Source organism: Anser cygnoides, chromosome 3, assembly GCF_040182565.1.
Source record: "Anser cygnoides isolate HZ-2024a breed goose chromosome 3, Taihu_goose_T2T_genome, whole genome shotgun sequence".
NCBI classification, from domain to species: Eukaryota; Metazoa; Chordata; class Aves; order Anseriformes; family Anatidae; genus Anser; species Anser cygnoides.
Genome location: NC_089875.1, coordinates 33,213,832 through 33,229,763, shown reverse-complemented (window position 1 = coordinate 33,229,763; position 15,932 = coordinate 33,213,832). Strand labels below are relative to the sequence as shown.

Below are 15,932 nucleotides of genomic sequence, written 5' to 3'. Positions count from 1 at the left end.
GTTTTGGAAAGCCCTCAAGAGAAGATTTGCACTTGGAAAGATTTCACCTCAAACCCTAATCTGGTTTGGAGCCAGGGTAGGCCTGAGGATGGGATCTATCCAATGTGTGGAGTTCAGACTGTGGGGGCAGTTCTGAGACTTGGCACTTGCTGACAAAAAGAGGGGAAAACTAAAACTTCGAAGCCAAATTAGCTGTACGTAGTTTTAATGTCCTGGAGGGATTTACCTCCTGAACCTAACTCCATGGTCGTAGGTCAATCAGCGAGCAACTTCTAACGCCAGCATTGGAGTTGGCAGTTGTATTCAACTAGCAGATCCGTAGTGCCCTGATGTAGGTGTGTTGGCTGGCTTTTGTTGCTGCCATCTTCTGAGGTGGTTTTATTTCCTTGTCTGGTTCAATGCTGTCCCCTCCTCAGCTCGGTTCTCCCCTCAGTTGGGCGCTACAGGAAGAGGGAGTTGGGATGGGGAGAGAGGCAGCTGCCTCAGCCAGCTGGAGGCATACTGACCGCCACTGATGATGGCTTTGTTAATCTTGCCTGTTGGGGTAAAATAAATGTCTTGGCATCCCTGTGGCAGGACTCCTAGAAAACCTATTGTTTGATTTGACTAACAGAGGGAGCCTTATCGTCTGGTGCATTTGAAATGTGTTTTAAATTGTTTAAATTACTGTCAGAAAACTGGTAAAATGCATTAGTTTGTCAAACCAAAAAAGTCATATTTACAAATAGTTGATAAGCTATGCTGCAAAACATGCGTTGGCTTCAGTGTTGCAAAATAGTTGTCTTTTTTTCTTTTTTTTCTGGTTTTTATTTATTTATTTATGATTATTCCCTACCCCCACCCCCCTTTTAAAACATCAACTGGGCTATATCTTGGTAGGTACAGAAAGGGAAGAGGGGATCTGCAAAGGGGATGGGATTGCTTAAATATTCCCGGATTCAGTTCAGTCTGAGCATGGGAAAAGAACTTAAGACAGTGTGGGCACAAAAGGAAGAAGATGCCACAGGTAGACTGAAGCATAAAGAGGCAAGACGTGGACAAGTCAGGTGAAAATAGAAGGGATTCCCTTTGTGGAGAAGTTGATGTGGCCTGAATGGGAACCAGGAAAGAGCTTTGTCCTCTGGTTGGTATACATACACATTTTTTTCCTGAACTTGCTGCTACGATAGGTTGAGATATAATTTTGTGCTCATAGGACTCTGTTCTTTTTTTTTCATTGTCATAATGTTGTGATAACAGCGTATTTTATTACTTAACTGGAGTGTGAAGCATTATTATTTCATTTTTGGTTCTAGTTTGAAGTTAAGTATGTAGGAGAGAATTGCTTTGCATAAATAACTTTGCGTTTAATATTAAAAGCAAATATGACAAAGTAGAAGGTTAAAAATTACAATGTTTGCAACACACTAAGAAATTTTTACTCTTCTGTTGTTTTAATGGAAACTGTAAACATAAAGGATTTTCTCTTTCAGACAGCTTACTGCACAATTTAACAAAAAGCCAACATCACAATGCCTTAACTTCTCAATTTTTTTGTGGGCTATGTAGAATAGTGTTTTTCTAAGTGTTTTTAAATTATTGAAAGTCACAGTTTGAAAGGAAAAAAGTAGATATGCTACTCATTATGATTATGCTTGGTCTTTGAGTGAACATCTAAGAGCATGGTTTAGGCGTTTTCAAAAATGTCAAATGGCAGGCTGGTTAAATATTAAAGGGAATATTGTAAAGACAAACCATTTTCCTTTCAGAGGACTGCATTCATTGGTACCTAGGCTTTTAAAGCCTCCCTGGGTGGTCACTGCTAGCTCAGGGATGGGCATAATGGGATAGGCACAGTGTAAATACAGCTCCAAGGTGCCCCTTGCAGACATCATACCTGCTTATTTAAGCAAGGTTGGAGCATGTGGTGCCTGCAGCCATGCTGTACTGGGCTGATCCTGGCTGGCAGTGAAGACCCACACAGTCAATTGCTCGCTCCCAGGGGACAGGGCAGAGACGGGAAAAAGCAACAGCAAGAAAACTTGTGGGCCAAGATAAAGAGAGTTTGGTAAGTGAAGAAAAGATTAAGAAAATAACATAACCACTGAACAAGTAATGCAAAGCCCAGCTCCCACATGCTAACCTGGAACCACAGTTGTCTACATGAGCTTTTCCGGAACTGTTACACTGGTGGGGTTTTAGGTAATGGCAGTGAGAAGTATTGTTTTTAGAGAAGTGTAACGTTTCCTTGTACTGCATACCTTAGTTCTTCCTCAGTCAGAGGTTTGCTTCTTTATGCTGTTACAAGTGCTTTGTGCAAGCAGTTATTAAAATGATACCACCGTGTGGTGTATACTGATACACGCAGTATTAAGCTATTGGATGCTCTGAACAGCTGTAGAAACAAGAACTTTGTATAGTTCTGAAATTGGTGGTTGTTCTCTAGCATTAAATAAGTCTTAAGATACTTTGAAATAATGAAAAGCTACTCTAACTTTGTGTTACATGAGATTTAGAAACTGTCAGGATGATGATGCCTCTGACAGTCTTTGGGGGGTTATTTTTGTTATGCTACTTTTTGTACAAAATTGATTAGGTTGAGCAATTGAGATGACATGTGGATCTTGGTTTTGATAGATTTCCAGAAGAAGCAGCCAGATGATGACTCTACTCCCAGCACAAGCAACAGCCAGACAGATTTGTTCTCTGGAGAAACGAACAGTGACAACAGCAATACCTCTCTAACCACACAGGCCGCTAACTCCAACCAGCAACTTTTGACAGAACTGAATGTAACTTCACCGAGCAAAGAGGAATGTAAGTGCACAAGTCCTCAGTGAGAGCAAGGGAGGCATAAATGTTTTGCTTTGTTCTCTGTCTTATGTTTCACAGACTTCTTTCTGAAAGTAAAGAAGGACCCTCTTGAGAGCAAGGGGAGAGGTTAGAAGTGATTCACGAAATACAAAACTGTTGGTTTTAACAGAAGAGCAAATTAAAAAGGGTCACAGGAGTTTCTAACTTTACAGCTGTCTTAACTGCAGTACGCAATTTAATTATGATTTTGAGGTACTCTTATGTTGAGAAATTCTTTCTCATATTGGTAGTAAATTAATACACATATTCTAGGATAAACACCAATATCTTGTAAATTTTGGCTTTAAAACATTTTAAATGGGTTTTAATCCTTGCAATTGCAAATAGCACTGACTGTAATGCATGTTTGTCGAGACTCCTGTTAGGTCACTTAGATAACTAAGCTTCATGTGGTAATCTGTCTCTTATTTCATGGTCTTTATTGTGCTGTTTCAGGCTAAATTAGCCTTAAGCTAGGCTAAGATGTTAAAAATTAACGAACACATAGTGTGATAAAATCATCCTTATTGTAAACCTCTTTATGAGTTCATTCTGTATATAATATATTGAGTTTTAAAATCTGCATTCTAACAACTTAAGCTTAAATGTGTCATTTGTAATTTAAACATGCTCAAACTATAGCTTCATTTTAAAATGATTTTTTATGGATGGAATCTTTCTTGAGTTGAGTTTGCTTGTACATTGTGGCCAGTAGATAGATGTGTGCATTGCAAGAAAAACATACTCATTTAGTATGCTAGACTAAGCTAGAGCTGCTGTTATTTCTCTGCTGGAAATAAGAATGCTGACAAAGCAGTAGGACTAAGAGATCTTTGATATGGCACATTTGCTTTCAGTTGTCTTCACTATTTTTAACTGAATTCCCCAAATATTTATTCTGTTTACAGGTAGGTAGACTTCACATTTATGTTCTTTTTACTTGTGCAGAATGGCTGTGGACAAAGCAGGAAGTGTCATTTTGGGATTGTAGTTGTTTATTAGACTTAAAATGTTTAATTTTAAGTTATGGTTTTCTACCCGTATATGGGAATATTTTCAGAAATAGAGCCCAAAGTAATAGGCACTTCGTGTTGTTTAAGCTGACCTTTCTAAAATAAGTTATTTGTAATAAGAGTAATTTGCCATGTAACTCCTGTCTCTCCTTCACATGTACAGTTGCTGCTGACCACCCATCTCTTCCTTCTGTCCAGCACTTCTTCAGGGGAAACTTGCAGTATGCTGTAAAAACAAAGCCTTATTTTGTCCTTTCAGCAAAATGTTGTGCTTCAGCAACACATTTGAACTTTCACAGGGCAGTGGGGCTCAGCACCTTTGCTGGCTTATGAGTCAAGATCTACTATTTGGCATTAGAGGGTGCTTCTCCAGTGCATACTGGGTCAGGTTTTATGAAAATGTGTTCAGTGATGAATTAGATTGTGTTCAAGTGTTTCTGCTGTGGCTGAGAAGGACTTGGGGGTAAGTGGGAAGGTGATTACAGGGATGGGAAAGAGGGAGGGAAATTAAATAATGTCCTTCATCCTGGATTGCTCTGTGCTTGTGAACATACACTCAAGGTGATGGATATTAGGCAGCACAGCCTGCAGAGCATTTGAAAATATTACCTATAAAAAAATTCTTTATGACTTCCTGCTGGGGTGATTTTAAGTGAAATACAGTGGAGAGATTTATGTACAGCTTGAGCTCTCTCTGTCTTCTCTCACATCCTCACTACCTCTTTAATGAAGCTTAATATCATTTATCAGAAATAATTATACACTGATGGAGCTCTTCTGATGGATAATGGCCTCAGGGTGGAAAATTCTTTCCTGTAATGAAGAATGCCCAAACTTTAAATGTCTTTTTGATTTTAATTTAAGGGTGTATTTTTTCTGTGCAATATTTATTTATTTTGCAACAAGTTCTTTAAAGCATGCACTGCTCTCATTACAGCTGTGTTCTTCAGAGATTGATACTTTGCAGTGCTGTGTGGTTATGTACAGCTACGTGCTGTTCTGCATAGAATTGCAGTAATTCACCAGAAATCAATGTATGGGATCATTAAGGTAATCCCTATCAAAGAATGGAAAGATTGGAGTGCTCAGGAAGGATTCTGTGGTGCACTCAATTTCTCCTTCCTCCCTTTCAAGAGTCTCACATCAAGGCATTTGCCATAGCAGTTGAGTCCATAGGGTAAACAGATTGAACAGTTAAGACAAAGTGAAGGTGGGTTTTTTGATTATTTGTTTTGTTTCAAGTAGCCATTAGTTAGCCATGTTAGTTTCAAGTAGCCATTTCCTTTGTAAAGACTCAATGAGTGATGAAAGAGAAAAGCTCCTTGGACTGGATTTTACAGGAGTTCAGTCTGGCAATATGCAAGTATGATCTCTGCCATTTTGTAACTGTTCTGATGTTCTGTGAGGGTTGCACTAAATTCCTGAGTGTCTTATATGCAAAACCAGGTGGTAGCAACCTTCCTCCTCCTGCCACCATCGCTTCTGAACAATCACCTACCCAAATGGCTACTTTCTCAGTATTACAATTGCGAGAGAATTGTATTGAGAATTGCGAGAGAACTGAGAATGGCAGTTCTCAGTATTACAATTGCAGTCAACAAAAATGTGTTAAAAATTTACACCTGGTGACAGTGGCACAAGCTCGAGGACTTTTTTACCTCTCCTCTCAAGTTTTGGTTTTGTGGAGTATTACATGTCATTGATTTCAAAAAATACTGTTACGGTTTAGGGAAAGAAACCATTCTAAGATCATTCTGTTTGTTTTATTTTCCGTATACACTATTATAGTTGCCTTTTTCCATCTCAAATCATCTTGTCTATCGTATTGCCAGTTGCAATAAGTTTTCTGAAATAAGCTTTTGCAGATAAGGAACATATTGGTATTGCTTTACTAAGTCTAGATTTGAATGGATTTTAATGATCTGTTTCTTAACAGATAGTTAAATCAGTCTAATTTTTGTTCCTGTGCTTCTTTATATGCAGATACATTTCTCTGTGTTCAAGTTCCGTCTAGTTTTTAATCTATTCTTATTTTTCTCTTTGGCCTCCTTTCTTCTTTTAGGATGTCCAGGCAGAAGTTACTTCAGTGTTAGTCACCATATCAGCTGTTTGCTCTAGCAATGATTTCCTTTTTTTTTTTTACTGGGAGGGAGACTTGTTTATTTTCAATAGGGAGGAAAAAGGGGATTTGTCAATGACCTGCTTCTTTCTCTGCCCCCCACCTCCAACCACTAGCACTCTTTAAAAGGAAAAAAAAAATAAATCAGCTTGTTAAGGAAGGTTCTATGTATTTTGGTAAAGAAAAGGTCACACTGAATATGGAATAATTTTTGCTTGGTTTCAGGCCTTCATCGCTTTCTTTGGGGATGTCACATTATATTTCTGTCACTGAGCGAGTAGACCTAAAGTTGACACTGTGCAGGTTTAAAACTAACTGTGTTGTTATGTGACAGGAGAAATGTCAGTTTGAACAACTCCAGCTCTGGCAGCTGGATCAGATTTTAAATTTCAGTAGTTCTTAGCTTCAGCTGACATGATTTTATTTTAATTATCTGTTTAACTCTTCCTGGCCTCCTTGAATTAGCAAGAACCACAACTGAAAAAGGACAAAAAGAATAGCTGATGTTTCTAGAACAGTTAAATGCTCTACATTTCTACATTGAAGACTTTATAAGAAAGTACACAAAGATGTGAGGTATTGCTGTAACTGTCAAAAAAATACATAGGAGATTTCAGCCCAGAAAGAAGGTGGTTATTACTGTCCACACCTTACCTCTGTGTGCTGAATTTTAGAAGCCTAAATGTGATCATCAGGACTGAATGTCTGTAAATTTTCTCTAGTTATTATAAAGCCTCCAAGATTTAAACTGTTGCATGTCAAGCATTTACAACACCATTAATTTGTCTCAAATGCTTAACTGCACAATTTGCAAGACGAATTTAAAGAATGCTTTGAAACGTTAATTTTATTAAGCATTTCTATGTGCTGCAAACACTGAGTTACACTCAATTATGAAGTTATTTTGCCAAATTTACTTTGTGAACATAAAGGGTACTACATCTGAGACGCAGATGCACCAGGCTTCTATAAAAGATCTCTGGCAGACAGGTGAGAGATTGTTTTTTCTGCTGTACCTATTGGATGTTTATCCTCTGAATTTCATGGCTTGTTGAAGCATGACTGTGTAAAAAGCAATACAGGCTACAGTACACAGTACTAGAAAAGTAATGATATTTTTCTGTCTTATGAGTAATAATAATAATATAAAAAAAATCCTGTGTCAGTTTTTTCAACATAACCTCATGAAAAACAGATAAACAAGCACATCCTTTTTTTCTTTTTTCCCCTCTGTTGAATAGCCTGTTCTCTGACACCATGCAAAAGGTTTCTACCAACTTAAAACTACTTTACAGTTTTTGTATTTTTGTTTGGGCTTGTCAGGGGAGTCAAAGATGTCAACTTTCACATGTACGCTCTCAAAATACAAAGTATTTTGAGTTTACAAAGTATTTTGAGTTCTTATTGTGATATGCTTAATTGTCTTTTGTGCCTTTTAAATAAGAACAGTGATTTTTTGAAATGACAGTTGCTCTTAGATTCCATGCATTTGAAATGGCCTGGCTTTGAGAATTCACTTGTTCATTGTGATACAAGTCATTTCTGTATTTTTTTGGTCTTTTTTCTAATTCTGGTTGCAGGGAAATTCTTCTGGCTGATATTTGAAAGCTATGTGTGTGCCTGCTTTTATAATGCATTGAATGTATAAACAAACCAAGCTAGTAGTCTTTTTTTCTCTTGGTTGTTATAGATGGTCATTGAAATTAATTTGTTTTGCTGCTAACCTGATTTATTCAGATACCAATTTGTAGGGATTTTTTTCTGATACAAAAGAATGCAGTAACTGCTGACATTATGCTGGGCTACAAAACTAGCCTGCCTGACCGACATTATTTAATACTGCAATTAAACTTGTAACTTCACATAACGAACAAAGCTACAGCTAGATGATGGTGATGAGTAATTCTGACTTTCCTTATAAACTCACAAGATTGTCACATGTTCTTTCTTCTTGTACTCAATTTTGTGTCTTGTATCAGAGCAAAAGAAAACACACCACTAGTATAGAATATGCGTCTGGCTGTTGTTTGATATCACAGTTGTTTTGCATCTGTATACCACAATAACTAGCTGTTTTCTGAGTTTGTTTTTAAACTTATTATAAAGTCACATAATGGTAGATATTCTCCATCTTAAGAGTTTTTTTAACTTTATTTTCTTTAAACGTACTGTGTATGAAGAGCCTTTTGGTACTGTTTAATGTTGAATTAACAGAAATTCAATTTTTTATTTGATTTATCATCAAACCTGGATTTTTTTGAATATTTATCACAAAGTACACTTTTTTAAAAGTATTTATTCAAGCCAACTTTCTACAAGAATGCTTTGAAATATAGAACCGTTCTGAGCTTGATGCTATTGGAGTTATGCTTTGAGAAATATGACTAGTATTGGGTGCCAATGCAGAACATACAGGCAGCTATAAATCTGAAAGAAAAAAAACTGTCCGGTAGAAGTGTTGCCTTTATCATTATTTCATGACTGAGGATCTTTGTCTAAGTTCTAATCAAATCTTTACAGTCCCAGTTTTATCTAATGAACATTTCTGGTTGCTCTTACGGCTTAAGCATATAAACTGGAAAGGTCTGGCATGTAGATTTATGAAATGAACACTTCTTTCCACGTCTGTAGCATGATAATTTTGAAACATAATGAAGACCAGCAGAATAGTACCACTGTTAATTGTTCAGTCTGATTTATAGTCACTTCACACTGCAGAGTAGACAGTGTATCCTAGGGTCCCATTTATTAAAGTGAAAGGACCTCATGGAACGTGAAACAGAAACACGGTCATATAATAAAAATGTGGGCTAGAGCTGCACAGCTATCAAGGTTATATAAAAATTATTTCTAATAATATAACTTAACTGCCAGTTTCAAAAGCCCGTTTTTGCACTTCAAATTGCAGCTATAAAGTGGGAAAGTATCATGTCTACTTTACAAATGGGGAAACTGAGGAAAAGCAGGTAATGGAGTCAGACAATGTTAGGGAATAAAGTGCAATCTGAATCCTGTCGGTTTACTTCATTACAGTTGTTAAATGTAACTGGACTGCTTTGCTGCTACTGGTTTTGTTTCTTTCTCCAAAAGCCGTGTGTAAATAAAAATCCATAAAAGTAAATAATGGCAGATTTGTACAACTAGATTTTTAAAAGTGTATATTTGTATGTGGTTATATATATAATCCTCTTATCTGTTTCGTAATGACATGACATAAATTACCATGCAGTTTACACGGTCTACAGCAGATAAGTAGTTAAATGTTGTAAAATTCTCTTGCTTTTATTTCCTTAGAGACTATTCTATCTATGCAGGCTGAATTTAGAGATTTACATTCCCGTTTATGTATTTGTGTTTGTAATCAATGTCTGTTTTCAAACTCAATTGTGTAGATTAATTAGATTGTGTCTGTACCAATTCAGCAAATGCAAATGCACAGCTAATTTACTGGTTTGGACGGGTTTCCAAAGTTGTGTTCTTTCCCATGTTGCATATAACCATAATGTTTCTCTCTGTCACGGCTACAACACTGCTAGCCAAGGATATTCAGCCCTTATATGATTACCCTTTTCCTGCCTGTTACATACACAGAGCTGGTCTACTTTCTTCTGAAGAGGAAGAACCATCACAGTACTGAAGGCTCAAAGCAGCATTCAAGTGTATTTTTGCCACTGCAAACAAATCTTACTGAGCTTTAGGCTCTGTAACTTATTTTTCACATTCATTCATTATCTGGCTTACAGACTTCGTGTTATCTATAATTGTTTCAATGTGTTATTGTACTCTTAGGCTTTGTACTCTTGTATAAGCATGGCTTCACTCCATTCTGCATCTCTTCCTCTGGTTAACAGGTAATGTTCCAAGTGCTGTATTTGCAGTGCTGTTCTAATACAGCTGGCTCAAATGTTCTGGGTTCAAAGAGAGGTTACCCTAGGATTTTGCTCTTTCCTGCACAGGAAAGTCTGACTCAATGGAGTCACTTTGCTTTACAGAAACTTCAGAAATGGGGAAATAACAAGTTACCGTGACTCAGGGTATGTCCTGCAAGATAGGTGCTACTTGGCAATCATTAGTCTTTCAGGAGGGGAGATGGTCAATACAGAATGGCATTCAAGAAGTCAAACATAAATAAAAAATTATAATAGTTAATAATATTAACACACATAGAGAAATATAAGTAATACAGAATAAAATTTTACTACTTAAGAGCTTTTCCGGAGAAAATGGCTTTGAAATGTTTACTTGTTTATTGAGCTGCACAGTTCTTAGTAATTTGATAACCTGTTTTTCCCAATTGGTGTGTTAAGTGTACTGTTAAGTTAGTCGTAAGAAGCTAGTGGTATCAGAAATCAAAAACATAGCAGCTACATTAACAAGACCTTTTATGTGTATTACAGTGTTCAAGTTAAAGGATCTTGTATTGTCTGTTCTTAACTCTGCTTTTCAACTTGCAGACTTGGTGATGCTCACAATTATTTCTTTAGTATTTTTGCATTTTTAATGTTCTGTTGTTGGAATTAGATTATGGCTGGGTAGCAGCTGCTTTTGTTTGGAAAGGGAGTTGCAAATGTCAGAAGGCACACGCTGGAAAAAAATAGGAGCAGAAGCTATTGTTTAATCTGTTAGTTGGATATAGAATAGAAAGATATCTTTATTCTTCCATTTTAATCTCTTGCTTGTATTGAGAAAAATAGTAGTCTGTACAGCCCTATGGGTTATGTTAGAAGCTAGGCATGTGGCCTCTTGCTGTGCACTGAAGTGTTTTGTGTATCACAGTCATATTCCCTGGAAACAATTATTTTTGGGAACAAAGGTATAGATATATCCTGAAACATGCTAAGTAATAAGCCTACCTTTATGTACAGCAAAGAAGGACTGGTGCTGTACTCTGTCTGACTTTGCTTTGCTCTCATGCAGAATTTTTATCAAAACTGGAAAATGTGCTGCTGTTTCCAATAATATAAGATGGCCGTATTGGATGTTATGTATACCAAAAAATTCAATATAATGACTTCCATGAAGAATTACACAGTCAAGCCCATGCTACATAGTATTGAATTATGCATGACATTTTTAATGATGGAACAAAAACAATAGCAGAAGGAAGGACAGGAAGCCTTCACTGGTTATTAGGCAGTGTGCGTGCCTACTGTCATTAGGCATGCATGTGCATGCAAATCCCCAAATATTCTTTGTTGAAACCTTAATGTTGTGCTATACAAATCAAAGCTCTATGAAGGTAATACCTAATGAGAGAAGATTAAATAAAACAAAAACTCTAATGCAGAGAAGTGCAGAATAGATACAAACTTATTGTACTTTAGGGACGGAAAAGTATAAAGATCTTATATTTAGTCAGATGCTGAAAATATAAACTAACGGAAATAATTATTGTACAGTAATTGCAAAGATTAGTCTTATGGAGAGTCGATGGTGATGGTGCCTGCCAATGCCTATTTAGTGAAACTGGAGGAATGTAACTAAGTATTTAATGAAGAGCTGTTGCATCTTAAGAGGTAGCTGTGGTCTAAGGTCAGTTCATTGAAATCCCATATCCTGTTGTATATTTTGTGTGTATGCAACCACTGTATATTTGATCTTTAAAAGCTGAGACTGACTTAACAAATGGGCAGTGTAATTTTCAGCGTAAGTATCCGAAATGTTCCAATAGAAAATATGGTAAATAAATTTTTTCAATAGAAAATTCGGCACTGTTGTGCTTACTCTTGATACGGAAAACAGGGCAGTATCTTATATTCCCAGATGCACCTAATCCTAGAGTAGGCCCTTTTTTCTGAGCCTTTTGCAGTAGTATTACTAGCATAGATTGATCTGATTTTTTTACATTTTTTTTTTTTTACATTCTAGAAGAATTCTGGAAGAAGATATGTTATGAAAACTGGTTTGAGTTTATTTGACCGCTTCTAATGGTTACAAAGCTTGGCAATGCTGTCAGGCCTGGAAAGGGCACCAACATGGTGATACCAGGGTGCTTGCTCCATCTGTCCTGGATGTTTTCCTGTTGGCCAGGGAAGGCATCCAGCCCATGCCTCCCAGTCCTCTGGATGGCAACAGCAGTTTGGCTCTTCTTGTATGCTAGGACAACAGGTTTGGTTTATTATATCATTTCTCACAAACCCGTCTTTCGAAACCTGAAAAATCCAGCCGTCCCTCACAACACTGGCTGTAACTTATCTCAGCTGCTTATGCAGGTGTCTGTCACATGCAGCATATTTCTTTTGTCGCCTTCGGTAGTTCTCTGTGTCCTGTTTGGTTAGCTGAACCCCTGGCCAGGCCCTAATCCATGACCTAGTGTCTGCCTGCAGGCCGAACCCTCACCAGGTTGCCTTTATAACCATCACTTTAAAGATTACCTCTTGTGTGATTACAAGATGGTGTATGTTGCCAGAGGGATTCTTTTTTTTTTTTTGAAGAACAAAAAGCTTATCAGTCTTTCTCTGAAAAACTGCAAGTTTAAAACTAGTGAGATCTTTGCTCCCAAATGCGTTTAATTTTAAATCAAATGCACCAAATTAATTTCCTCACCTCTTTCCCTCCCTATTGCTTAAGTTTCTTTTGTTTTTTTTATAGTGTTACGATGCTACAAGTATTACAGTGCAGACAAAGTTACCTAAGAGCTGATACTGAGAGAAATAGAAATAAAAGAAAAAAAAATGAAGGGGAGAGAGGGAGGAGGATATCTCTGAGAGAGTCAAAAATAGTTTACTACCAGGTCAAATTTTAAAAATATTTAAAAAGACAAAAAGATTGCCAAAGCCTGTGCTGCTTTCTGGATGTGCAAAAACGGGAGGGGTGGAAGAAAAAAAAGGAAAAAGTGTTTCTCAGTGGGTGAAGACTTACGTTAAAGCTTACCATGTCACAATACTCAGCTCTGTTGTATTGTCAGCATGGTACTACTATATTACCAGCAGTCCAGTGCAAACTTGATTATTGGTATTTTGCTAGCCAAACCTCTACTAGATCTAACTTAATTTCAGGCTCTCTAACATCATCCAATTTATAATATCCAATTATCAAAGCTATGATGTATTATTACCACTGGCAATGCTACTCTCAGGTTATCTTGGCTTTACTGTGTAGGTTTTATTTTTATTTATTTATTATTACTGCAAGTTGCTGAATACACTGAATTGGTTGCTATTTTAACAAGATCTCTGGAGAACTCTTCAATGATGATGCATGTTGAGAAGAAAGCCAGAAAGCAATTTACTACCAAGCAGATACCAGATGAGTGGGCAAGAGTCCAGAGTTCAACAAAAAACTTCAGCATGGAAAGAGGTCATTAGCATATGCTTGTGCCACACTTTGAAAACATAATGAGAACAAGATAAGAGGCAAAGTCATTATCTGACTGGAGACAGTGACAGGATTTCTGTTGACATAAGGGAAGTGATCAGTTCCTCCAGTGTGTTAGTTGTGGGTTGGTTAGATAAGTTTTTAGCTTTTGTTCCAACATAAACAGCACCTTTTGTCAACGCTGGAAAAATTGCAATTACGATGTGTATTTTCCTAAAACTGTCTCTTAAAATATTTGTGAAGTAATAACATAAATTGTCTCTTCTCCCCCACTTCTCATCTGTGTTTTTTTTGCAGCTGAAGATGTATTCAGACTTGGCTGGGAAGGAGATACTGAGAATAGTAGAATACTTCTATATATGCATTCCAAAGACAAGTCCTCCTAAGTTTTATTTATATTTCTAAGTATAATTGTGATGTGGTTTTAAGTGTTAAATATAGGCGGTATTTTGAGACTTACAGTCCTCTCTGTTTCCAGGTGGGCCATGCACAGGTACAGCTCATGCCTCATTAACCACACCAACCAAAAGATCTTGCGACTCAGGTATGTGTTTTGTGGGGATTGACAAGTTGGATTTTGCATAACACGTGGCTGTATAGATACAGTTTAATGATCAAGGGTAGCAACTGTACCTGGAGAATGTCAAAAATAAACATTGTTGATTTGCCGTCAGAAAAATATGTATAAACATAAAAGGATGTGTATGGAAGATGGTTCATCAGAGTCTGGTCAAAAGTAATTCCCTAAGTACACTATGTTTCCAGTTAACCTTTGTAGACCTAAGAAATACATAAATAATTAGTTTGATTTAAGTGTAATGATTGCTGTAATGTTCTGGAAATCCCTCCATTAAATGTGAAGTATCAAAGGAGAAGACTTCTTCGAGTTTTCTGATTGAAGATGCAGTAGAGACAGGTGATGTTTACTTTAATCAAAACTAAATTTTACCTGCTTTGGGTCTTTTTGGTGATTTTATTTCTACATGGAGGATATAGATTGGATGATCTCTCTCAGAGCTAGTGATATGTTAGGTCATTGCCAGGCTGAAGGTGCTACCTCTGCAACAGATCTGTCGTAAGGAATCATACCAGCACTCATTCAGGCAGGCAACCCAAGCTATCTGTGTTGGCTCAGATGTTTTTTCAGACTTGGGTTTTGCAGTGGGTTAAGGAGAACTCCTACGATCCTTTCCACCAACGCTGTTTTGGAAAGCCATAATCTCCTGTGGAGAGGCACTGACAGGCATCTAGGTAGTGTTAATGTTCTAGCAGCCTGTGTTTCCAAAATAGTTTTTGCCTATATTTGCATTATTATACTAATTTAGCTGGATTGAATGCAGAAAGGAAATGTCTTCCCATTTGATTAAGGACTCTTGCTCTTTCAGGAGTTAAAGGTAAATTTCCTCTAAGGTCATTCTTTCAAAAATTGTTTCAAGCTACTGTACATTTGGCTGAGCTGTGGTTATTCCCTGTGTGCATGGTATTAGCTTGCTTGGTCTGCAGTGAAGGAAGTTTGAGAAGCTACAGTAGCATGTGCTTGCTGAAGGTGCAGAGCTCTCAAGTGATGCGCAATAATCTGTGACAATGTTGTAAATACTGTTTGTCAGAGAACTTTGTAAGTGTGGCACTGGAAGGTGCTGGATTCAGCTTCTTCAGAATATGAAGACTGTGGATTCTTTTTCATGTAGATATGGAAGCATACCTAAACAACAAGGGGTGTTTGCCACTGTTTCCCTTGCAAACAAATCTGCATCACAATGGTGTTACCAAATTGTATATTCTTTGTGTTAGTGGTTGTAGCATTTAACTCTGATTTTCATTGCAGGATATTTTAAAAGGTTTCTGTGATGTTATACATATTGAAAACTAAGAGTACTATATGAATATTAAAAATAAAAAATGTGATTAGCAAACAGACAAAATCCACTGTTTGCGGTGCCATACAGGACAGTAAAAGCTCCTTAGAGTAAAGCCATTGAAACTACTAGACATGTTGAAAAATAGCCATTAAATGGTTGGCTAACTTTGCTCAGTAGTTCTCTTATTATTAGTTTATGCTAATGTTTGCTATCCTACATGCCTGTATGTTAATCATTTTATGTGTTTAACAAGAAAATAAGGAGATCTTAATTTGATGCCACAAGCTTAATCTTCAGTCTACTAATTCTAGTGGCTTTATATTGTATCATTTTTCCTCATTTTTTTTACTATGGGCTCAGTAATTTGCATATTTTGTTTGTAGTCCCCTACACTAATAAACCTGTTAACAGGAGTGGCAGTTTTCTTCAGAGCTTGCGCTTTCAGCAAACTTTTCAGTGCCATTTGGAAAAGAAATAAATATCTTTGTAAAGTCTGCATTTGAGAATCGAGATAAATACGGGAATTGACAGGAAAACATTGGCTATAACATATTTGCCAGAAATGTTATGATATCTTCAGGCTTAGGAAGCAGACTATGTAGGTCAGTATTTCACACTACATTCGCTTCAGTGTAGTCTCCTTTGCTCGTATTCACCTAAATAATATCCTAGGAATGTTTTTCAACACCACACATTGCATATAAACCTCTCTTCAGTAAGAATTCAACATTTCTTCTGCTTTAGAGTGCTTTGAAGAAAGAATGTTTTGGTGGAATTCATCTGTGTAATTTT

General features: G+C 36.9%; 1 protein-coding gene across 1 annotated transcript in view; it reads left to right on the top strand.

Moving 5' to 3' along the window:
- The window catches only part of ZFAND3 (zinc finger AN1-type containing 3), a 135,905-nt gene that overhangs the window by 88,730 nt on the left and 31,243 nt on the right, over positions 1–15,932 (top strand). The window contains exons 4-5 of the mRNA XM_066993835.1: positions 2,617–2,796; positions 13,760–13,825. Of these exons, the coding sequence (XP_066849936.1) occupies positions 2,617–2,796; positions 13,760–13,825 (246 nt within the window). The remainder of the gene's footprint in view (positions 1–2,616; positions 2,797–13,759; positions 13,826–15,932) is intronic.